We start from the raw sequence: 24,405 nt of genomic DNA, 5'->3' as shown, positions 1-24,405 counted from the left end.
CAGGAGAAGTCGATTCTCCCTAACACAGAGCCAAAAGGCCGGGGCCCTCAGAGCAGGGTGTTCATGAGCTGAATGGAAGGGCCCTGCCTGCGCTCACTGCCCCCAGCAGGGAGGTGAGGCTCTCAGTTGGCTGGCTGGAGGAGCTGGGGGAGTGGGGTGGGCCTTGCCAGCATCTAGCATGGTTCTCTGCCAAGTTCTAGCTCCAGATCTCTAGGCCGCTAGGAACCTAGACTATATATAGCATTGTGCTAAGCAATTCTTATCAGACGTGTCTGCCCTCCCCTGCGGGAGAGGAGCGCTTCTATCAGAGAACCAGAACCTGGAGAGTGTGAGCCATCTCCATGGGGCCTTTTATACTGGGGAGGGTGTGTGTGTGTGTGTGTGCGTGTGTGTGCGCATGCACACACACACGTGCATATGTGTATCTGTGTATACGTGTCTGTGTCTGGTTCAGGGCTGCCAAGCTTTCTCTCCTTCCCCCTATTTCAGATGCTAGTAGATTCAGAATCTTGTGGAGGAGGGCGCTGATGTAGGCTGAGGGCCAGGAGGGGCTGGTGCTTCTCGAAGGATCCTGGATCCTGGGTTTGGAGGAGAGGCTGGGCACATGATGTGGCTGAAAGCACAGTGTGGCCTCCGGTGTGTCTTCCTGGTTTCCGGTTTGCCTTGCTTTGCCCGAGGATGTCTTTTGACCTCTCTCTTCCTTCTTTTGAACCTGCTGCCTTTCCTGCCTTCCTCCAGCCCTCCCTCGTCCTTTGATTTTCTTTGGGATATATGAGGCAGACCCAGCTATGGGCATCCGGGAGCTTGTCTGCTCCCCGCCCTCACCCTCGTTTGGGGCTTCCGGAAGTCTGGCTTGACCGGCACAAGGGGCCAGCTGTCCTCAGAGGAGCTGGTGGTGAACGAGCATGAGCGTGTCATGCTGGGAGGTACAGGGCAGAGTGGGCTGGGTCTTTGCCTCCTCCCTTTCAGAGGTGCTGTGGAGCCCCCAGTTTGTGTGGTTCTGTGACCACAAGTGCTGATGGATGTCATGCCATCCCAGTCTTGTCGGTGAACCATTACCAGGCTGCTTATTGGAAACCAGGTGCAACGAGGAAGATAGGATTCAACGCCCTCCTTCCCTGCCTCCCAGGTAAGTCAGGTGTGGGCCACCCGTTCCGGGCCCTCCCCCACCCCCTGCTCTTCCCACGAGGGCGTTTCCCTTACTCAGTGGAGAAGCCTCAAACTTCTCCATTCAGAATCTCCCAGACAATTGCTCCCTTCTTTCCATTCTCCTCCTCCTGGCTTTTCTGTGAATGGGGTTAGTAACCAGCGAAGGCTCGGGGGCAGGGCGGCCAGCCTAAGCGATCAGGCACTGGCCATGTGGGAGATGGCAGGGTGTGGTAGTTGGCAAAACAGCTGGGCCTCCCGCAGTAACTGACCAGCCGCTCTCCCTGACCCCCTATGAATAGCACGAGATTCTGAGTGCTGATCCCTCAGAGGGGCTGGAGCCTGCCTGGGAACTGGGCCTTCTCTTCCTGTGTCGTCTGGACACCTTTAGCCTCGCTTAGTCTAGGGCTGCGGTCTGGAGCTTATAGACTGTGGGCTGGGCAGTGGACTTTGGGGCTCTTTCCCCCTACTTTGGGTTTTTCTTGTTTTGTTTTTTTTTTGTTTGTTTTTTTGAGTGAATAACTTTTTTCCTCTAGGCCCTCATTGCCTTTACTTTAAAAAAATCCTGGCTCAGTAAACCATTGCAAAGATCTCCAGGCAGTTTGACGTACAAATGTTTTTTTCTCTGTGTCACCTGTTGCTGGTCACAATAATAGCGATCGTGATTAAAAACGATGAGGGCCTGCAGAACTGGGGAGGTCCGTCACATTACAGAGATGGTTTAGAAGGCAGACTGGAGGCACTTACCACATTACCAGGAAATCTTTCTCCTATCAAGTAGATTCCTGCCACATTCTGGGCCAATAGGCCCGGTTGGAATGAGCTGACAGCAGATTGTCTGGGGTCTAAAGATAAAAGGGATGGTGCTGGGTAATTTTATGACGCTCTCGGCTAATGTCAGGGGGCACCTGTGGGATGCCAGCTCTCTGCCGTTGCCTCGTGGATGTGGCTATTGTTTCCTCCCCACTCCCCCCGCCCACCCCTACCCAGGGAAGTCTGATGTACCCTGCCTCCCAGTGTTTCATCTTCTCCTCTTCCCATCTGAGATGAGTCTCTGAGTTGGCTGTGAGCAGCCTGAGATCCTCGCTGAGTGAGGAATCCAGGGCTGTTTGGAAGAGTCCGCTGTCTCTTCCTTCAAGGAATTTGACAAGTCTCAGCCCCTCCAGCAGTAACGAAGGGAGGGATGGCTAGGGGTGTTGGACCTGGAACATGAATAAAGCAGACAGATCAGCCTTGGTGCAGCTGGGGAGATGAAGAGGAGCTGGCCAAGTCCCTCAAGATGTGTCAGCTAGAGTCTGGCCAGCACTGGCTGTCAGGCTGGAGCCAGATGGAGCTGCTGGCCATGCTCGGGAGCCTTCGCTGTCCTGTGTGCAGTACGTCCCCGGGCCTGGCTCCAGGTGACCGCTGCCTCCATTCACAGCCCTGCCCTCGGCTAGATTGATATCACCAGGGTGGGGAAGTTGGTTTTGCTCCTTGAGATGTAGTAGCCTCTGTGGCCTCTGGTGTTCCCAGAATTGGGGTTGGTGCTCGCCTGCTGATTCTTCTACTTTTGTCCCTCATCTAGTTCTTTCCTTCCTGTTCACCAGCCTGGCTTCTCCAGACATGACATGGAACGTTATGTGTTAGAAGCCAGGCTAGCAGAATAGTTGGCATCCCCTGAGAGGGGTGCCAGGCGTAGCCGGCACTTCTTTCTCGACCTTTGAATCCCTGCAGTCTGGGAGCCAGGAGGCAGCGTGGCCTTTCCAGCTGGGGTCCGGCAGCGGTTAACAGAGCTGGTGGCACTGGAGCCGTGGTGGTGTGGCTTGGTCAGGAGGCATGGGGGAGGGGCCCTGCCAGAGGATGCGATTGGTCAGCACCTTCCTATTCCATTGAATCCTGGTCTGGTCAGGGCTGTGAATTGTTTAATGCATATCTTAGCTCTATCCCCTGGCACGAGTGCCCCCGAGGCTGCAGCTGCAGCTTTAGAGAGGATCTGTACCTCATGCTGGTCACTCTTTTGGACATGTTGCCTCCCTCTGAAATATGCAAGAGAGAGTGCCTTTTCCACTAGCCGGCTGTCTGTGGGAGGCCCGCATCTTGCGTTGCTTTTCTGGGACTTGGAGTGTCTGTGAGGAAAGCAGAGACTGGGTTTGGTTCCTTGGTAGCTCCTTCCACAGGAGCTGCTCGTGGGCTGATAAGGCCAGAGAACGCCTCCAGGCCCCGGGCCTTTGTGGAGCCTGATGCAATAGTGTGGAGCCTGGGCAGGGGAGGAGCAGGGGGACAAGGATGGAGAGAGCCATGCGGGGAGATGGTTGTACAGCGTCTGACCACAGGATCAAGGCCAGGAGGGGGTTAGAGGAGATGTCCAGCATTCAGCCAGGGCTGCCTGCTGTGGCCTGAGTGAACACGTGTGTGCATGGAGCCCAGAGATAGGCATCAGAGTTCTTGGTCTCAGCATGCAGACCAGGGAAAGGGAAACTGACCTTTGTTAGGGCCTCCTTTTGCTTATTTGATTTCATGCTCAGAACAACCATATGCAGTAGGTGTTAACTTCCCTTTTATGGTTAAAGACACTGTGATTGTTAGGTGACTTAACCAAGGTCACACACTTGGTAGGTGGCACTACTGAGATTTAAACTCAGGCACTTCTGAGTCCAAAGCCTGTACTTTTTCTTCACCCTCTTAGGCTGAAGCCAGACATTTTTGGGAGCTAAGACCTTCAGAGGATAGGCAAATGATGTGACCCAGAGTGAAAGGCCAGATACCCAGGGGACTCTGCTGTCACAGGGATGACTGCATTACATCCCTTTTGAGGGAGGCAGGGCAGGGGCAGATACCCTTTGGTATCCGTGGATAGGCAGGCAAATACATTCCTTCTACAAATATGTCTTCAGCCTCTGCTGTATATATGCCAGGCACTGTGCTAGGTGCTAGGGATGCAGAATTCAACGAAACCAAGTTTCTGCTCTTGTTGGGTGTATATTCTAGCGTGGGGAGAGATCATTAATAATAATAAATAGAATTTAAAAATAAAGTAGACATATATGGAAAAGAAGGACACTCCTACATAAGAAGAGGCATCCAGATGTTGGTCAAGGAGGGAATTTGAGAGACAGAAGGACCTCGGCCACCTGGGGAAGCCATATTGATTGAGCCTCCGAAGAGAATTGATACACAGACTAACCCCTCTCTTTTCCTAACAGCTGGGAAAATCCATCCAAGGTCCACAGAGCTCACAGGAACTTGGAGTGAGTCAGGAATCAAGGTGGCAGTAGTCTGTAGTTTCGTCACCAGCAGACTAGGGTTTTTTCCATTAGCCGTGGCTGCTCCTGACCTTCCATCTCCCACCCTCACCAGGCGCCAGCTGGCATCTGCACCTCAGCCTGGTCACCATGGCCACCTCTGGTCCACGCAGCACAGGGAGACACTCGGGTTCAGTCTTTGCCAAGTCACTGGTAAAACATATGTCTGCAGGAGGCAGACTTCAGCTGAGCCTCTCCTGCCAGAACACGTGGTTGCGAGATTTCGCAGTAGGGAAGTGACAGGCAGAGGCTAAGGGAGGGGAGTCCCCTTGTATCAGATGCTTGGACAAGCTCTGTGTCTTGAGAGGTAGGTGGCTGGGGACGGGGGAGGAGACATTTCCTGTGTGCAACTTTAGGGCTCAGGACTTGTTTACATGGTAGGAGTGCAGTGTCTGCTGGGCCCAGGGTGAGTCGGGCCACGAGATTCTCCATCTTTGGTGCCATGGTTCTTGCCGCCTGGCCCACCCTGACCGTGGAGACTGCCACCTGCTGGCAGGGGGCCGTGTGGGTCTTGGTGGCGTATGGTTGTGGGGGCCCAGGGAGCCTGTAGACGAGTCACCAGGCCTGGATTCTGGCTCCCTTGGTAAAAACTCACTCACCCCCTTCACCTCTTTGGGCCTCAGTTTCATTATCTGTAAAATGAGAGGGTTGAATCAGAATCTTTTTGGAGGTTCCTGCCAACTCCCATATGGGGGCTCCCTGGATGTTCATGGAGGTATTTCTTAGCCCGAAACTCAGGATCTGCATCACAAGAGAGGGGTGGGACCTTGAAGACCCGTCTGAGAGCAGCTGTAATCGTGTTTTCTGAAGGGACACTGTCGGCATGAATTAGGGCGGGTGGGTGGAGACAGTTTTCAAAAGACCCCTGAAAGCAAGTGCGAAGGGTGAAGATTGCACAAAGGTGGCTGATGAGGACCCTCCAGGTGACCAAGGACGTGGACTCTGGCTCCCACCAAGAGGCTTGTCTAGAGATGGGCCATGTGGGAGCTGCTGGGGGCTTGCTGTGCTGCAGGGGGTGACTTGACATGCCGTGCCCCAGGAAAGATGTGCCATCCTTTCTGGCCCTAAATCCTGGAGAGAAAATGGGACTGCAGGGCCCTTGTGTCCTGTGCATTCCCTGAGACTTATTCTCAGGGTCTGTGCCCCTTTGCTGTCAGGAAGTTTCCCTTTATATTTAGCTTTCTTTTCTCATGTGGTTGTTTAAGCCCTTCTATTTAAAAAAACAAAAACAAAACGATAAAAAGACAAGAGAAAAGAAAACAAAAACAGAAATATCTCAGAGCTACCAGTTCCATTTTGGCTTTTTAGTCTTGAGTCACTCTTTAAAAGACAGCAAAAATGAAACACATACAGCAAAGCCCAGGGTCCCAGGCCCTTCCGGGCTTTTGTGCAAAGCCAGGCTGTGGCCAGGAGTGGCCGGGTCCTGGCCTCACTTCTCCATGGCAGCCTCAGTCCCTGACGTCCACCATGTTTCCTGGGCTGCGTGGGTAGGAGCCCTGAGGTGGAGGCACACATTGTGCAACCCGCTAGACAGAATGCAGAGCTTTACAAATAGCTACATTTCTCCAAGATGCTGTCTGCTTGCCACTCTGCAGGACACTTACCTGGGATTTGTAACTCTGAGCTCAGCCTCCCCAGCTCCCACGAGGGTGGTGGGAAGAGGGATTTGGGCTAGGATGCAGGCAGGAGAGGAATTGACTAGTAACCATTGTCTCACATGCGCCGTGCGATGTTTCACAGTTCTTTTCACGTTTGCGAGCTCTTTTGGCCTCACACAGCCCTGTGAGGGCAAGTGGGTGGTATTAGCCCTGTAGTTGATGACACTGAACCAGAGAGAATCCTGCCAGGGTCTAACTGCTTGTATACGCTTAATTTTGGACACCCACCCAGGCCCCCTGACTCTGGTTGTCATTTCCTCGGGTTCTAGTTGTGGGACCCATGGAGCGGGGCAGGGATTGGGGTGGGTCTTGGGCAGTTGACTTGATCTCTCTAGGTCTTGGTCCCTTCTCTATATATTGAAGGGGCAGGAAACCTCAGAATATCTGGGTTCTCCCGTTCTCCGTTCTTTCAACTTCTTGGCGCTCTTGTGAAGACTGGCTTGCACTCCTTGGCTGGGAAGCCAAGCATGTGTCATGTGTTTCTGGTGAGGTTTCTTACATTTGGAAGCTTCTGGAATATGCAGTGCTTCAGACAGTTCTGACACGTCTATGGCATTTCATGCTTGTGCCTATGGTCATGCTTCTGCTAAGTAGCTCTCTTAGAAATGAGGCCTCACTGTGGGGTCTTTGAGATTTTACCATCGGATTTATAAGGTACACACGGAGCTTTGCCTAGGATGCACACTGTGTGTACGTTACCTGTTTGTTAGCTACTTAGTGTACAGCACCTGCTGGAAGAACTGGCTGACGTACAATGGTAAAGTAAGATACTGGAAACGCTGGCTTCAGCTCTGTTTGAATCACTATTGACTTGACGAAGTAGCCCTTTCCCACGGAGAAGGTGGTCAGAGAATTCTTGGTGTCAGTGTTTTCTGAATACTGAGCACAACCCTCACCCTTTAGAAGGGTGCTGAGGCAGAGTGAGAGCTGCGCATCTTCTTGGCCGTGTGGCCCTCTGTGTGATCTTCATTCAAATAGGCCAGAACCTCTTTGAAGGGGAAAGAAGTGTTTATTTACGACACATTTAGCCACGGTGGCTTAGGCTTTATCCCGGGGTGTTCCTTGAAGAAGGATTGGGATTGGACGTTTGTCCATTTGTATCCCCTGAATGCAGCCTCGGCTTGTAGAGAAACCCCGTGATGGGGAAGCTACCGGGGGATTGTTTTGGTGGATGCAGGCTTCAGTAACTTTACCTGTGAAGATTTGTCATATCAGACCCTGTTTGCCTGGAGGTTGGGAAAGAGGATGGCTGAACCTGTAGCAGGGAGGGTGGCTTAGGCTAGACTTTGGGAAGGACTGTGGCATCCCCTTTGCTGAGGGTTCCCAAGGAAAGATGAGGCTTCTTTATCTGAGAGGGGGAGGCTGGAGGTCCTGGACAGGGGCCTTTGGGCCTGAGTCTGTGAACTCTGAGGCCACCCCAGAACAGCATGAGTGTGGGTATCAGGATCCGGCGCAGTCTTCATCTTTCCTTTCTGCCTCTGAGGCACGCCTGAGCCTGGGGCGGGGTCGGGGGGTGGGGAGGGATGGACACATGAGCATTGTTTCTCCCTGCAGAGAGAGCTCCTGCCACTGACCGTATAGGACTGATAATATTTGAAAATAAAAAAGGGAGAAAGGCACATTGCCCCTTATCCCTGGCAGGAAAGAGCCCTGAGCTGCTGTAATCCTGATTTGTATCACCACCCCCCCGCCCCCGCCAATTCCTCCTAGCCCTAGGGATCTTTGATACGCATCAGAGATGTGAAGGAGCACGCGCACGCGTGTGTGTGTGTGTGAAAGAGAGAGAGGGGTGCATGAGGCAGGGCCATGCATAGTCGTTGGAGAAAGGCAGGAGATGGAAGAGGAATATCGCAGGGCAGGTCCACAGCTCTGGGACCACCAGCATTGCCTGCTGTTCTAAAGGCACGGGTGTGTGTTGAAGTGAGCATACTACTTAGAGGTGACCAAAGTCCAAAGTCAACCAGTTAATGTCTAAATGAGGGTTGTATTAAATACGGAGAATCATATATCCTTTTGTATTGTTACTGCCTGCAGATTTAGCATCGAAAGGCCTGACAGGTCAGGAACCTTTCACTGGTTCCCCCTCTTTGTAAGATCATGCTTATTTTATATCAGCTTTTTATCTCCCTTCTTTTCTGTTTCTCACCCTCACTCACTCCTTAGGTATACGGGAATTTTTGTCCATGCGTTAGTGTTACCATTTCCTTGGGGTCCAGTTCTTCCCGTGTCTCTGACATCATAGAATGTATCACTTTTATTTCACATGTGAACACAGCACAGGCTCACTGCAGAGATGAACCGTTTCTGAAATGGGGCAGCTCCCCATCTGGTCCTGGAGAAGGTCATCCAAAGCCCTGAGGAGATGGGAATCCAGGGTCTCCTTGCCAGGACCAGCTCGGCCCCATGTCGTGCTTCCGATCTGGGGTGGGAGTTGCTCAGGCATGAATCTCCCCCAGCCCTATTAGCTGTTTCTTCTTTTCAGCTTGAACCCTGAGTAGTGGCCTGGGAAGTCTGAGACCACATGTCACCTTGCTAGGTGAGGAGGGGGCAGAGAGAGAAGAGAGCGACAGGGACAGAGAGGAAGGGAACATGGGCTCCTGGCCACTGGCCTCTCTCCAAGACAGGTGAACTCTGCGTTCAGAAAGGAACTCATTTAATCTTTTGGCCCTAATAGCAGTTATTTGTGTTTTCTCTCCCTCTCTCTTTTCCCTCCTCCCTCTCCCTAACCTCCCCGCCCCCCCCCACCCCCGCCAACCCGCCTCCAAAAGAATTTAATCTGCTGGACAACAAACAATACTGTTATAAAACTTTGAAAACAAGAGGGCGCGGCCTCCCTGACAAGGAGAAGGGCATGCCGGGTAATGGGCGAGGGAGCCTGCCAGGCCCGAGATGGAGCCAGGCAAGAGCCCAGTTGGCTGGGCACCTGGGTGCCCGCCCCTGCCCAGCCCACCAGCCGTGCCATCCCCAGTCCAGAGGGGAAGGAACCGAAACGAAAGTGGGGGCAGCGGAGCTCTTGAAAAGGGGAAGTTGTACGTGTTCCCCTCTCCGATCTGATGGGAATGCACTAGACTGTGAAACTACCTCCTCCGCCTCCCTCCCTTCCCCCTCCTCCTCCTCCTCCTCCTCTCTCCCTCCTCTTCCTGCCTCCTCCCACTACGCACTGTTCCAGGTCCTGAGACTGGCAGACAGAGGTCCTGATAACAGAATGAGGCTGGCATAGCCGTGAAGGTACAGCCACCAGCCGGGCCAGCTGCAGGGGAAGCAGGAGAGAAAGGTGCTCCAAGCTGGCTTTGGACTCCAGACCTACCCTCTGTCTGCCCAGCCTCCCACCCCCCACCTAGGGAAGTGGAACCAGGTCATGGGCATGACCCGGTCCAAGTGCTCCGCCAGGTGTGTGCCCAGGTACTGGGTAGAACCGCCACTCGGAGGTTAGTGGGTACGCCCCGGGCTTCCTGGTGCCTGCCGGGGCTATGCTCCTGGGAGGATGTCTGACTTGGGGAGATGCTCTGCTCTCCTTCCAGGAGGAGTGGGGGCAGTACTGCAGAGGCTGGGCAGGCCTCTGGAAAAGTTCCTGGGGACAGAAACGTGCTTCACCCAGCAGGCAGGCATGCGGTCCTCTGAATGGGGCTCCTGGCGGCATACTGTGCCTACTAGTTACTCCTGGTGGCTGCAGGAGGGGGTGACCCAGCTCCTCCTTGGGAGGTGGGGAAGCTGGGCTCTGGGTGTCTCTCCCCCGACCTCCAGAGTTAGATTTCACCTGAGCCTGAAGTTTCACTTCTGAGTCCATCTTCACTGGGTCAAGTAGATGATTTGGGAGTGACAAGGGAGCAGTGTTGGTGGTTTTTCTTCGGATCTGCATTGGCTTGGACCTGTGAACTCTGGTGGGCATTGCTTGTGTGTAATAGACCAAAGGCACACTCGCTTTTCCTCTTGTGGAAAGCACCAGCTTCCCTGAAAGCAGTTCAGGGCTGTGCCCATCCTCTGCCCAGCCTAAGTCACTCTCTGGGAAACAGGGAGGCGTCCTTGATCCCGTCTTCACGCCACCCCTCCTGCTCCTCTTCGCTGCCCACTGTCCCCTGCTACCCCCCAGGCCCCATGGCATCCCCAGGGCAGGATAGCCATGTGCGTCCTCCCGGCCAACCAGTCATCCCGATTAGGGCCTCCATGCCCTGTCCTGAGTCTGGGAGGTTGGGAGATTTCCAGACCCAAGTGGTGTTGAGGAAGGGAGAGAGGCCTGGGAACCTAGGCCTCCATACCCCTGCCCCAAGAGAAACCAGAACTGCTGATGCTGGACCCACACAAGCTGAGAACGTGGTGATTTTTTTACGTCAGGGGTCATCTGGGGGGGTTTAGTGGGTCTGGAGTATGTCATCCCCACCTTGGGATCTAGGGCCTGCGAAGTGTGGTGGTTCCTGGATGCTGAGCCCTCATGGGGGTCAAGCTGCCAGAGAGAGAGAGGAAGAGAGAGAGAGCCAGCTCCACGTTCCCCTCCTCCACGGCCCCCTGTATATATACCTTTCATTTTATCACCCTTTCCTCTGATTCATTAACCACAGCTAGTTGGCAACAGGTCCCACCATGACAGCTTAAGACAAAATGTCCAGGACACTGGGCCAGGGCTAGAGCCGAGAGTGACAGGAAGCTGGGCTGGGCCTCTCTGTTCAGACGTACAATGGTCTGGGACTAACTCAAGGGCAGACTGTTCCCCTTTTTCAAAAGGGCCTTTTCTAGGCCCCTGTCTCACCAACATGACTCTTCTTCACTATCAGGAGCCCTGAAACCAGCATTCCCAGCGGCAGGAAGATGGATGATCTGGGCTCCACTTCCGGCGCTCCTCCCCCACCCTGGCTGGAACTTGCGTCAGTCATGTAAGTAGCTGTGACTCAGCACCCAGCTGGGTTGGGAGGGAGGGAGAAGCTGCTGCCTCGCAGGAACCTTCCCAAGCGTTCTGGATTTGAACACACTGTGGTAGCGCAGAACAAGCCAGCAGCATTCGGTTCCTGGAGGCAAATATCTGTTTGTTCCGTGGGTTTGCTTACGGATTTCATAAACAAGGATTCCTGTCCTTCCTGTTTTCCTTCCGTATTATTTTTTGGGCACCGTGCTGGGCATAGGATTTTTAGGACTTTAAATGACACAGCATCATTTATAGAATGCAGTAGAAGCTCTCTTTGCAATCTGCAGACTATTCTTTAAGCAACGGCCCATGAACTGTATTTAACACTCAGGTGTTTTTGTTTGGCCTGTGCAGAGTTTTTGTTTCTTTTTTTTTTTTTCGGCTGTATCTGATTCTGCATGCCTTTAGACTAAACACGGCCCCTCCGGGTCCCCATACTTCTGCTGCACACTGTCTCTGCTTCTCCGTCTTAAGTTTCCTGCCTGACCCCTCCACACACTTGAATGTGCAGTGACCAGTCTGCACCAGCCCCTCTCTTTTCGGATGGACATTCCGAGGCCTATTCCAGGAAAGTGCAGGCCCCAGTTCTCAGAGCCTGGCCGAGCAGGAATTAAAGCCACTGTGTTCTGATTCACTGTATGGTGACCTTTCCTCCACCCTCGGGTCCCTGCCCAGGCAGAGGAGTTTCGTAGGCATGAGGGGGTGGAAAAACCTCCAAATAGAATGTGGGCACAGACTGGACTGGTGCGGCATTGTGGCCCCCAAACCCTCTTCCTGCGCTGTGGCACCTCCCAGGGCTGACATACCCGCTCCTCAGGGGCTGATTCTCCTTCCCAGCAGCCCTCTAAGCCCTTCTCCACTGGTCAGCTTGCATGGGGCCGCTAGGCTGAGGTGGCAGGATCCAGCGTCCCGCCTTTGGCGACAGAGCCCTTAGCAGGCTGGGGTTTCACCAGGCTGCCTTCTTACAGATCGAGGAGGCCCTCGGGTTGGGTGCCACGGAGAGCAAGCTGCTTCCAGCTGCATGAAATCACCTGGCTACATGCAACTAGGGGACAAAATCAGCAGCTGGTTTCAGGTGAGTCGTTCATTGCTCGGCTGACTTCAAGAGAGAAGCCTGGTTCTGTTGGGAGGTCTGAGACCTCAGCAGACCCTTTTATCTGGCGGGATTGGAAGGGTGAAAGGTTTGGATACTAAGATGACTTTTACGCCCTCTACTCTTAGAGTGTTTACAGCAATGCATTGCTAATGATTTCTTGTCTCTTCTTCCAGAGAACTGAGAGTATTTTAGAACTCAAGAGTTGGAGCCCACACTCAGGTTCATGTCCCTTAGTTCCCTCGGTGACAGTTGCTCCTCTGCTGTGTGCATCCCCTCCTCTGCACTCAGAGCTGACGCTTCCTGGGTAGCAGGAGAGACATGGATTAATCACTCTCATGACTAGATGACCTGAGTGTGTTCTGAAGGACAAGAGCTTGATGGTGTGAGAGGGGAGCTTAACCCAAAGCCAGGCTAAACTGGGGAGCTTTCCTGCGGACGGGGTGGCCCAGCTGAGACCTGAAGGAGGACTTCAGACCACCAGGCTTACTTGGCGGGGAGGGCAGTGATTGAGGGTTGGTAGTTATGGGAGAGTAGATGCAGAGTGTTCCAGAAAGAAGGAACAGCCTGTGCAGAGGCCTTCTGGTGGAGAAAGAGGCAGTCTGGATCACCGAAGGACTGCTGTGACGACACCTTAAGAAGGGGTTTGTGGAGAGTGGCAGTTGGAAGTTACAAAGGAAGAAGAGTTTGGCTGAAGTACAGAGCAGCAAAGCTGAGAATTAGCAAATGTAGGTCTCCAAACCCCACGTTTTATAGGGTTCATATTCTACCGGAATGACTATCATTAACGCTCAGTCATGACCTTAAAGCCTTAGATTCACCCCCCCTGCCCCCTGCACACCGACCTCCCCTCCGCTGTTGACTGCAGGTGTCCTTACTTAGAGCCCTTGCAGGCAGCGCTGATCCCCAGCCCTGGCTCTCCCATCTGTGGCCGAGGCGCCGCAGAGCCCCACCGGCCGCAGAGCCTAGTGCTGCCTGCTGTCTGGATCGCTCAGGCGTCCAGCACAGGAACTGCAGGGCAGTTCATCCCCAGCGTCTTCCCCTCCCACAGCCATGCAGTGGAGACCACAGAGGCACCAGGGTGCTGGAGAACAAAGCAAGTATCGAAGCACTGGCTCGTTGCAGAACCAGGTGTGCTCTCATCTCCACCCAAGTTTAACATGTACAGTCAGTAATATCCACCCCCATCTATGCAGAAATATTGCCTAGGACTACCCTCACCCTCAATCTTGCTCATAATTAAGTTCAAGAACAGAATGAGACGATAGTCAAACTACAAAGCAGGCAGCAATGGGTAGAGGGGTAGGAGCACAGACTCTGGAGTCAGACCTGGAATCGACACCATTCACTAGTCATGGGACTGTGGACAAGTGTTTGAACCACACTGAGGATCAGTTTCTTCTCCTGCAAAAAAGGAATAATACCTACTTCACAAGACTGTTGTGAGAATTCAGGAGCACAACTTGGTGTTCAAATTTTATTTCCTTCTCTTCCCTAGAGCAGCACATGATGTTATTTCCAGGAGGCATAAAAAATATAAGGGTTTATCTAGAGTACTGAAGAATTGGTAGGGAACCTGAGAGATACAGATTCTTCTTTCTCTTGGTTATGGTATCAGAGGAAATACAGACATATTTTCTTAGCTTCAAACAACCAAAAAAGATGGTGCCATTAGGAGATGGGAAATCTAATTTGAACACCATTTGCAAACCTAATTTTCAGGCAGAATTTGAAAACAACACAAAACAAAACTCCATTCTTTTATTAGAGGATTATCTACTTAGTACAATTATAAGACACTAATCTTTTTGTGTCACAGTAGAGAATAAATAAGATTGGCAATTAACGGGGTCATATTTGAATGTCCTGACCACTCACCTATGGCTGGGAAGGAGGAGCCCATGATCTTCCTGACTAGGGCACATGGAAGAGTTGCCCTGGCTCAAGTGAAACCCACCTTTGTGTAGTGGCTAGAGCCTCACAGGCAGAAAGTGTGCTTGTTTCCTGATGACGTGAGATAATATCGGAAAATGCTTTGCATACTGTGAAATAGTTTACAAAGCAGGGCAATACTAATGTAAATATTAACCCAGTTTAGTAACAGCTTTGGCTATTTTATTTTGTCATATATATAATAATATGTAGGGACTGGTTATGGAATTAAATAACCTAGAATTCATGAGTTTTGTATTGCGATTGTCTGTAAATTATCAGCTTTGACTTTCATGTTCTTTGAGCATCACTTTGTAACTCTTCTCCGTGCCTTTCTAATGGATCCATATATTATGTCCTGTCACAAGTGGAACTGCAAGAAGACACTTCTGCTGGGATCAAAGGCTGGGTCTTCCAATCGCATCTCCCTTCTTTCTTCAGTGAGATCCTCTTCTTCTGGAAGCTGGTTTCACATGGTGGCTTAGATTTTTCCATCTTTGTATCTAGCACCATTTGAAATCAGTGTTTTAGGAGTAAGAATTGCAGCACAGCAAAAGGCCAACCACAGAGGAGCTGCTGCTCGTGGGATCAGCTCCCCTCATCCTGCCACCTGAGCCGGTTCAAGAAAGGAAGAACTTGAGAAGCAAAGTACACTCTTGAGTGTGTTGGGCTATGGAGGGGGACAGGGCAGGGATGGGGTTGTGTTCAAAAGAAACTCAGAGGCTTGAGCAGAGCCAGACGTTGTGATAGTCTTTCTGTTGACAGGGAGCGGCAGCCACCAGCAGTAGCCTGTTGGTAGGGCCTTTGAGCACATGCTTGGGCAATGCTGGGTTGGGTACTTGATTGCAATAGGCAAGGGGAGGGCTGTGTCCCAGGAGGACTATCTTATCATATCAGCACTGTCCACCTGCTCCTAGATGCCGTGGAACATTCAGCTGCAGTTGCCGAGCAGCTGAAATCAGACTTGCCACCTGCACTGTCAAGGTGCCGGACCCCACACAGCACCACTGGACCCATCTCTTACACAGGCTGACCGATTTCTCCTGGTGTTCAGAGTCTGTTTTTGTCTAGCACCATTTGAAATCGGTTATGATGTAGGGGGAAAAGCAGCAGCCTCGAGGCCTCATGCCAAGTCTGGTCAGCAACAGCCTGTGGCTTCCTGGAAGATGGATGGGCAGAGAGAAGGGGAGGAAGGTTATGCTTTTTCCTACTAGCTTCTTTAACTACATCTACAATACTTTATGCATGGATAATAGATCAGTTAATGGATTTTTAAAAACAAATCACTATAATTTACCTAATGTCCTCAGTTTGCTGAAATATGGTAGTGATGTAAACTATAAATTGGTTGCTGTTAAATTATCTTTCTGTCATGCACCCTGACCTTAATAAATGCTTTACTGTATACAATTTATCATGTCTTCGTTTTTCATAGATTATTTTCCATTCATAATTGTATGATGATGATAAGTGGGGTCCTGAAAAGTTAATTTGCTGTGCAGATCTTACCTATTTCGTAAAGAATTTGAAGTCGGTTACAGCAAACATATTAAAAATGTAGCCTATGAAGACAGGAATGAAATTCTATGAGCCAAGAAATAAAATGAGAAAAAAGAATTACAGAAGAGAGACATGTTGCAGACCTGGGCTGAAGGATGCTGCTTATTGAACGGGAAACTGACCTCGGTTCCCAGTGGGCTGCAGCCCTGGAGCCTCTGCAGTGAGTGAGCCCTCAGAAACACTGGCATAACTGAGCCTGTACTCACATGGCCCTTGGAGGAGCACTGATGAATTCAGCTGCATTATAAGAGATGCAGGAGTATTGCTACTTTTGGTTCTTAGTTTCTATCAACTCTTGAAGACAGAGTGAACCAGTTCTGTAAAGGTATTCAGGGATGAGCCAGGCTTGATTTCACAGGGGATTAAACTTGGGGATTCTTCAGGTAGGAGGGCTGTGTCCCCTTGATTGACCATTTTGCACAGGAGATGCAAGGCCAGACCTGACCTACCTGCAGGACTTTTGTTTCATGCCAGTGGTTCTCCGTAAGTGGTGGCATCTCAACCACCTGGGAAGCCTTTCTAAGTCCACCTCCTGCCCGTCTTCCCCCAGCTGGCTGCCCTGCCCAATCGGGTGGAGGTGGGACAGGTGAAGCATCTGTTGGGGGAACTTCCAGGTGAATGGGATGCATCCTTTCACTGCAGCTGCAGTGCTGTTTCAGGCTGTTGACTGGAGAATTCATGTTCTAATCCCCAGGATGTGGTGGTGGGAACAGTTAAGACCCTGAATTGTTTTATTCACTTCTTTGCTGAGGTAGCTACAATAGACCTATGGGCATAACAGCTTTGGGTCAGTTGTAACAAACTGAACAACTTTTGATTCACCTACTGTGTCCCTAGCTCCAGCCTGTGTATTCCAAATAAAACAAGTAACTCATGGATTCTGCCAGCAGGTTGCTGTGATTCCAGTCCCCAAATAAGAAAGTGCCAAAAGATGGAGTTTAGCATCAAAGCACAAAAACAATGACTTGAGACATCTTTTACATAAAAGTACTTTCTGGTGCTCCCATGAATACTTAAATAGTGCTTATGGCTGGGTTATGAGATGCACAATGCACACCCCAAGTAATTAACATGCCCCTCATTTAGGATCATTTTGCTTTATTCTTCTGGAGGCTGACAGGTCTTTACCTAAAGTTGGCATTCCAGGGTGGTCTTTCTTTATAAATTGCTAAGCAGAATGTTTCTTTTGGAGACATCTTGAGTCTGGTTTTTGAGGCCATGCTTTCCACCCAGATATAGAAAATGCTTTGTCAGGCATGGAGCTCGCTTCCCTGAGTTTTGCCACCCATTTACTGTAAGCATGTCAGTGGAGAGCGAGTTGGACTGAAGGCACCTCCAGCCTCATGCAAGTTGTACTGGCAAAGAATTCCCACCTGTGGAACTAAGTGCTGGTGAATCTTAATAACTATGAGACAAGTCAAGTCTTTTACCAGCTTAGGGTAAACAACGTGTTAAATCTCCAACCTGGTAAGTCTTCATGTAAGATGTTGGCTCAGCCCTGCGCTTTGAGAAGCTGGTGTATAGTTTCATGGAATTGCCTAGCAGACTGGTGTGTCTACATTTTAGGGCAGTTTAAGAGTTTTCCTTGAACACAAGGAAAGCGATGTTTTGTGTTTATTCTAATGTGATACAGCTCCACCCACCTTCTGATTACATTCACCCAAGGAGCCATTAGAATAGTGATTTTCAGATCCCACCCCTACAGGTTCTGGTTATACTGCTGTAGAAATGGGGTCTGGACATGTGTTTTTTGGAAGTTTCCCAGGGGATTCTACTGCGCAGTCAGGGTTGAGAGCTCCCCCTCTGGGTCTTACTTCTACACAAAATGTGACCTGAGGACTCGTGGCGTCGGTGTATTAGTTTCCTGTGGCCACTTTCACAAGTTACAACAAACTTGGTGTCTTAGTCTCTTCGGGCTGCTATAACAAAACACTACAGACAAGGCAGCTTATAAACAACAGATTTACTTCTCATGGTTTGGAGGCTGGGAAGGCCAAGATCAAGGTGCTGGCAGATTCAGTGCCTGTTGAGAGCCAGCTTTCTGGTTTGTAGACAGTGCCATGTAACTTCCTGGGGCAGGGGGGTGAAGGGATTTGGGGTCTTTTTTTATCAGGACACTAATCCCATTCATGAAGTCTCCACCTTCATGACCTAATCACTTCGCAGTGGCCCCACCTCCTAATACGGTCACCTTCGGGTTAGGATTTTAAGGTAGGAATTTGGGTGGGACACAAACATTTACACAATAACTTGTCTAAAACAACACACCTGTATTCTTTTAGTTCTGGAGGTCAGAATCTGAAATCAAGTTATAGGCAGGGCCATGCTCCCTCCAGATGTACTGTCCGAGAATCAGTTTCCTTGCCTTTTCCAGCTTCCAGAGCTGCATTCTTTGGCTTGTGGCCCCTTCTTCCACCCTCAAAGCCAACACCATAGCATGCTGCATCAGTGGTCACATTGCCTTCTGCTGTAGTCAAGGCTTCCTCTGCCTTCTTCTCCTGAGGATTAAATGTGATTACATTCAGGGCCCCACCTGGGGGGGATAATCTCCCCACCCAAAATCTCATCTGCAAAGAAAGACCCTTTGCATACAAAGCCACATTCACAGGTTCCAGGTACTGCTTTCCCCTGGTATCTGAAAGTAGAATGTTCCTATGCAAGCTTTCATAAACAGATTTGGCATAAAGCATTGAAGCAAATGCCTAAGGGCATACCTTGCAAAGGGATGCACAAAATAAATGGATATAAAGCACAGATACTTTTAGACCTATGGCAACTTGATGCTGAGATGCTGAGTCTAGTTCCCAGGAAGGAGCTTGGGGGGTGCCACCCTCACCTCCTGTGTGGCTGCCTGTATAACAGCTCGCTGCAAAATAAATGCTGAACGATATTTTCGCTTTTCACTTTTTTTTTCATAAAAGCAAAAATCCTCTTCGGATTTCTTTTGATTAATGAAAACAGGTACCAATGCAGGTCTTTTGTAAAAGCACTAAGTGGCATAAAGTGGATTTTAAAAAGTAGGGTGATACTTGTATTATGACTCCAGTATCTCTGGAGGCCATTATACAGCCTCCACAAACAGCAGTATGTGGAACACATACAAATGCAGAACCTCGGGCCCCACGCGAGGCCTACTGCTTCAAGAATCTGCATTTTAGCAAGATCATCGTGTGAGTCACCTGCACACAAAAATTTGAGAAGCGTGGTTGTATGGGATCCTACCCTAGGATTCTCCAATAATTGAGTCCACGTCAAAGACAGATTGAAAGGAATATTTTCCCTTGGATCCTTTTCAGGTGGCAGTGGGTGATCAGAAGACCAATCATTTTCCTGAACACCATGGATAGTGCTCATATAAATGATAGTGGTCTCCAGAATTCTCAACGAAGCCACAAACCCTAAGCACCAGGATGCCAGGTGCCCTGATTCTTTCTGCTAGTTCTGCACAAGGCCTGTCATTGTGTCATACGTACGTACCATAGTTGTTTCTAAAAGCTACGTAAAGGTGGTGAACGATAGAAACTTAAGTGACTGCCTGGCAAATATGTTTTACTATCCCAAACAAGTTTTCTTGGGCTGATAAGTCAGGAATCAGGGTGGGTAGCTTTCTCAATGTGATGCATACTTAAGGCAATTTTGGTCACTTTCTGCTGGTATTTAAGCTGGAGGGAAGGAAAAATAGTTACTGACCGCAGACCCCAATATTATGCTCCTCCATATGTATGCCATAAGGGACAGAGGTTAGCTCTTTTTCAAAAGTTAATTCCCTAGAAGGCAAGCAGAAAAGAGCTAGTGAATTAAAATGAAATTAAAAACGGTTTCTGGGACTCAGCAATGACTAAAATCTCTGAATAATGACAAAGTTTGAAAAACTAAGAAAGGCATGGTCAAATGCCCTAACAGTCCACAGGAGGGCAGCAGTGCTAATACTATAAAGGCGGACCACTTCATTCTAAGGTAACCTTTTCTGGATGGATGAGCCTGGAAATGACGAAAGCAATGCAGCTTAGAAGACAAAAAAAATATGTGTACGCTCTCTCAATTTTGCATTGTTTCTGAAAGTCAATAGACTACGTTAAATCCTACTCTTGAGTACAAATATATAAAATGTTTAATATGCAAAAATATTCATTCTTGGTTACAATATTGTCAGCAATTACTAAGTTTTAGAATACCAGAGTTGCCTATTTTCCTTAAACCTAGAACATTCTTGAACAATTTAAATTTAAACTCCTGCCTACCTCAGCTGTCTTCAGAATTCTTGTAGAGGACTTTTATTGTTAGTCACCTTAAAAGCTCTCCCTGTTTATTTTATGCCAATTTTAAAAATATACTATAGTCTCAAGTTAAAAGACAAAATTTGATAAAATGCATTCTTTTGTTATAGTCAAACTAATTTTCATCCAGTGTTGATATTAGAAAGATTGCTTTTTGTTTGTTTTTGTTTTGTTTTTAAACCACAGATAGCCTGTTTTGGTGAGGCAGGCAATAAGACCTTAATTCAAGTTTTAGATATTTTCTGATTTCTTTATAGGCTGAATTACAAAACCATGATTTTATTCTGTAAGTGTAAGCATTCACCTTATGTCTTTATAAGTTCATGTGTAGAAGTGGACTCTGAGACTGGAGGACCACTAATGCAGAGGTTCTCACACTTAGCTGCATATTAGAATTACTTGCCCAGGCCACACCCCAGGTCAATGACATGACAAATTTTGGGGGCGTGGGACCCAGGCATCAGTAAAAGTCTCCAGGGGATTCCAGTGTGCAGCCATGGTTCAGAAACATGTTATGCTTTCATGGTTGGAACTTGGGTTTTTCATTAGCCACACCCACGCATTAAAGTGATGTGGAAGATATGTCTTCTCCCACACACATGGATACAGATACTTGAATGTGGTGAACTCAAGGCCAGGAAATAACGAAGGCTGAGAGCTGGGCAGAAATCAGGAAGTGCTGCACAGAATGGGCTCTGTGAGCTGGGCCCTGGAAGATGCCCAGGATCAGACAAGACCAGAGGTGCTTCAGCCTATAGTGAACCAGGAATACAGCAGAGAGCACAGGACGGATTGTCTGGCTTGACTGAGAGCAGGTTATCTGAAGTGTTGCAGAAAGAGAAGGCTTGGGAAGAAAAGTTGGGAATTAACTGTAGAAAGCTTTCAAGTATCTATCATGAAATGGACTTTATGCTGTGGGTAACAGAGGTAGGACTGAGCACCTTTGAGCAGGGGAGGCACATGACCGCTGCGGAGGGGAGAAGCCTGGACATGTTTAAGTTAAGGCTCTGAGATGGGAGGGGCAGGAGTGGTGATTGTTGGAGGGGAATGCTTACAGAAGGTGGGCCCCGATTAGAAGCATACTCCGATTTGAGATAAAACACACTGGAAATAAATGCATTATCACAAATGAAACTTCTCCATAACGACATTTTATTTTTTTAATAGATCTGAAGGTCCAATTCTCAAAATGCAGTTTTAAGAAACCTTTAAATTCAAATACACTTTTCCCTCTCTCATTTAAATAAACATTTCTAGAGAAAAATGGTGTCCCCATATATTTAATTGACAAATTATTTGACAAACAGAACATAATTTATATGTACACACATATTTCAATCTTACATATAAATATATTAAATTAGAAAAACTAATTTTGAAGTGGAAACTATACTATGAAAGTCAATTTATTTTGGTAAGCATAATAATCTTTGGTTGAAAACACTTCTTCGAGGGTTTTAAAAATATGTACTAGAGCCACCCCCTTGCTTCTAAGCAAGTGCTAGATTCTCGAAAATTATGTGGAAAAGGGTACAGCAAAACTTCAACTCTATATTTATCTCAGAATTCCTGAATTTATTCTCCTCAAATTTATCTTCCTAAAGTGCCTCATCAGAGACTACAAAGGGAAGGACCACTTACATGGCCTTACAAACATGTCCTTAGGGAGTAAAACAATATTTACTCTGGTTCACTCTTGATTCTTTATTCATATATTTCTAAGGCAACGTTTCTTTGGCCCAATTTGTGCTACTAACTATAAAAGTGTGAAACCAAACATGTAAAAATGTAATTGGAGTTAGAGAGACAGTCCCTCCTCTTTGGCCGCTGGCTCATTTGAAGGAGGCGCTGCCTGGTGTGAGGACAGAGAAGAGGGCTGGGATCTGTCCCACCTGAGCGTCAAGAGCTACCTTTGCTGTTTCCTCTTCCTGTCCCTTTGCATGACCTACAGCAAATCCACAGAGTTAAGTTTGCTTTTCTGAAATATGGGGCTTCATTTTTACTCTGCCCTTTGCAGATGAGGTGAGACTCAGATTCTGATGCAACTTGAGGTTATCTGATGAATTTATTCCCTACAAAACTGCCTACATTCAGATGACATGTTTAAAGTAAGACATCTCTTTATTCAGGTGGGGAGAGAAAAACAGAATTTAGAGTGGATTCTAATTCTCTTAAAGAGTGGAATTCTTTTTAAGAAAACTACAAGCCCACAGTGTTCACTTTGTCCTGAGCTGGCATTCCTGCTATGGGTGTTAGGGCCTCTAACTTTGTACAGAAGCATGCAACTGATGCTGAATTCTTCTTGATTTCTTAGACTGGTTTATTGTTATTAAAAGGGGCGAAGAACAAATGCCAGAAATAAACTTTATAGCGTCTCTAAATCACCAAGAGGTTACAAATTTTTAAAAATAGTATTTTAACCTATTAACTGTAAGAGTATTTTCCGGTAATATTCTTAGTTAAGGAAATCAAACTTTTATAATAAACAATATATAATGCATATTTTGGGATTGTTGAAGAATGAATCTTAAGAGTTGGCAATCATCTTTGAACAGAAAAGATTTCAAAATCACTTTCTTTACAAATGAAATGTAATGTCATTTTGAATTATATTTCTCTGAGTTTGGAGATTTTATAGAAAAAATATTTCCCCACCTTAACACTAGTGGGGATACTGTGTTGACTTGCCCTATAAATACAAGCGTTATTTAAGGAAAAACAAGCAAGATATTCAAACACAAATTCATACACATTTCAAAGAAGCATTAAAGGATGGTGACTATACTTAAGCCACATTAAAATGTTAGCACTATGGCTTAACAGTTCCATTCCTGACAGTGTAAGAAACTAGCAAATAATTTTTATAGATTTTTTTTCTTTCAGTATTGAGATATAATTGACATATAACATTGCATAAGTTTAAGGTGTACAGATGATTTGATCATGTATATATCGCAAAATGATTACACGATAAATTTAGTTAACATCCATCACTTCACGAACCTACAAAAAAATTTTTTTCTTCCATGTGATTAGAAGTTTTAAGATCCACTTTCTTAGCAACTTGCCAGTATACAATACAGTGTTACTAACTGTAGTCACTACGCTGTACATTACATCCCAGTACCTTTTTATCTTATAATTGGAAGTTTATATTTTCTGACCGCCTTTACTCAACCACCACCCCCAGCCCACCACCTCTGACGAAGGCAAATCTGATTTCTTTTTCTATAAGCTTGGTTTTTTGGATTCCACATATAAGTGAGATCATACAGTACTTGTCTTTCTTTATATGACTTATTCACCCAGCATAATGCCCTCAAGGTCCATCTGTATTGTCTCAAATGGCAGGATTTCCTTCATTTTCATGGCTGAATGATACATGGGTTTGTGGAAACCATTTAGTTCATCTACTCTGCTGGAGTGGTTGCCTTATCCTGGTAAGCGCTGTATGTAGCAATACCTTCTTTCCTACGAAGCAAGGTAAGAAAATAGGGTCAGAGGTGAACATAATTAAGTACATAAATTAAATTCCAGAAGCCCATTTAGAACATGGACAATCAAAAAAAAAACTATATACTAGTAAGAGTCACTGAATTAGGAATTAAATTAAATTAAAATAATTCCAACGTTCAACCAGTCTCACTCTAGAAACCCTTTGTCTATTGCTGTATTATAGTTTTGATTCCCTCCAAGACAAGAAATAGAGCAGTTGCATATACTTAGTAAATATTTCCTTATCTTAATTTAGGGCTAATGGGGAAGACTACAGAGAAACACACATTTTCCTAATATTGCAATTTAAAATCTAACTCTGAGATGAAACCTTTAAACAGCTAATGATTCCAGCAGCGTTCAAGATCAGTGAGTAATGCCTCATTTACCCCTCACAGTCAAGGAAAATCATGTGTTCTGGTTGGAGAGTCTCCTAAGTAACTAAAACTCACATAACACTTTTTTTTTGGTAACAACAGACATCTTTCTAAACTCTGTTATTCAAGTCCAGTGTTTTCCAAAGAAATGTAATGCGAGTCACACAGGTAATTTTGAATTTTCTAGAAGCCACATCAAAAAAAGGATAAGCAGGAAACTTAGTTTTAACATATTTTACTTAACCTGATACCCACGGATTGTACATTTCTTTGCACTAAGTCTTTGAATCTGGTGTGTAGTGTGCACTGAAGCTCACCTTAAGTAGGATGAGCCACTTTTGACGTCCTCGCAGCCACTCAGGGCTACTGACTCTGGAGCTGGAAAACGCGGTTCCAGTCCCTGCTTAGGAAACTGACTACAATAGACAGACTACAACCAAATGTGGACCAGTCGGTTGTTTACAGTATGCCTGCCCCAGCAAACACTTCGGGGTACCTACCCCATGTAAGAGCTAACCGTGTTAATTCTGGAGACTTTCGTATTTCTCTTGGTGGGGGAGGCATCACGATGAACCAGCACTGTCACAGCACAATACTTGTTATATAGCAGTTTCCTCAGGACTATTCTGGAGAGTGATTCAATACTTAGGCCTATCCTGAATCCTCTAAGACTATTATATTTTACTAGT

General features: G+C 47.7%; 1 protein-coding gene across 4 annotated transcripts in view; it reads right to left on the bottom strand.

The window, feature by feature from the left end:
* Positions 1–20,979: 20,979 nt before the first annotated feature.
* The window catches only part of LOC133089167 (membrane cofactor protein-like), a 66,598-nt gene continuing 63,172 nt past the window's right edge, over positions 20,980–24,405 (bottom strand). For all 4 annotated transcript variants that reach the window (XM_061187484.1, XM_061187481.1, XM_061187485.1 and 1 more), the window contains one exon: positions 20,980–23,315. Coding sequence is in view for 3 of the 4 variants with exons in the window: in XM_061187481.1 (XP_061043464.1) it covers positions 23,255–23,315 (61 nt within the window). In the remaining variant the exon portion in view is untranslated. The remainder of the gene's footprint in view (positions 23,316–24,405) is intronic.

This window comes from Eubalaena glacialis, chromosome 3 (genome assembly GCF_028564815.1).
Source record: "Eubalaena glacialis isolate mEubGla1 chromosome 3, mEubGla1.1.hap2.+ XY, whole genome shotgun sequence".
Taxonomy (NCBI): Eukaryota; Metazoa; Chordata; class Mammalia; order Artiodactyla; family Balaenidae; genus Eubalaena; species Eubalaena glacialis.
Note: the sequence above shows the minus strand (reverse complement) of the source record. Positions and strands in the feature narration are given on the sequence as shown.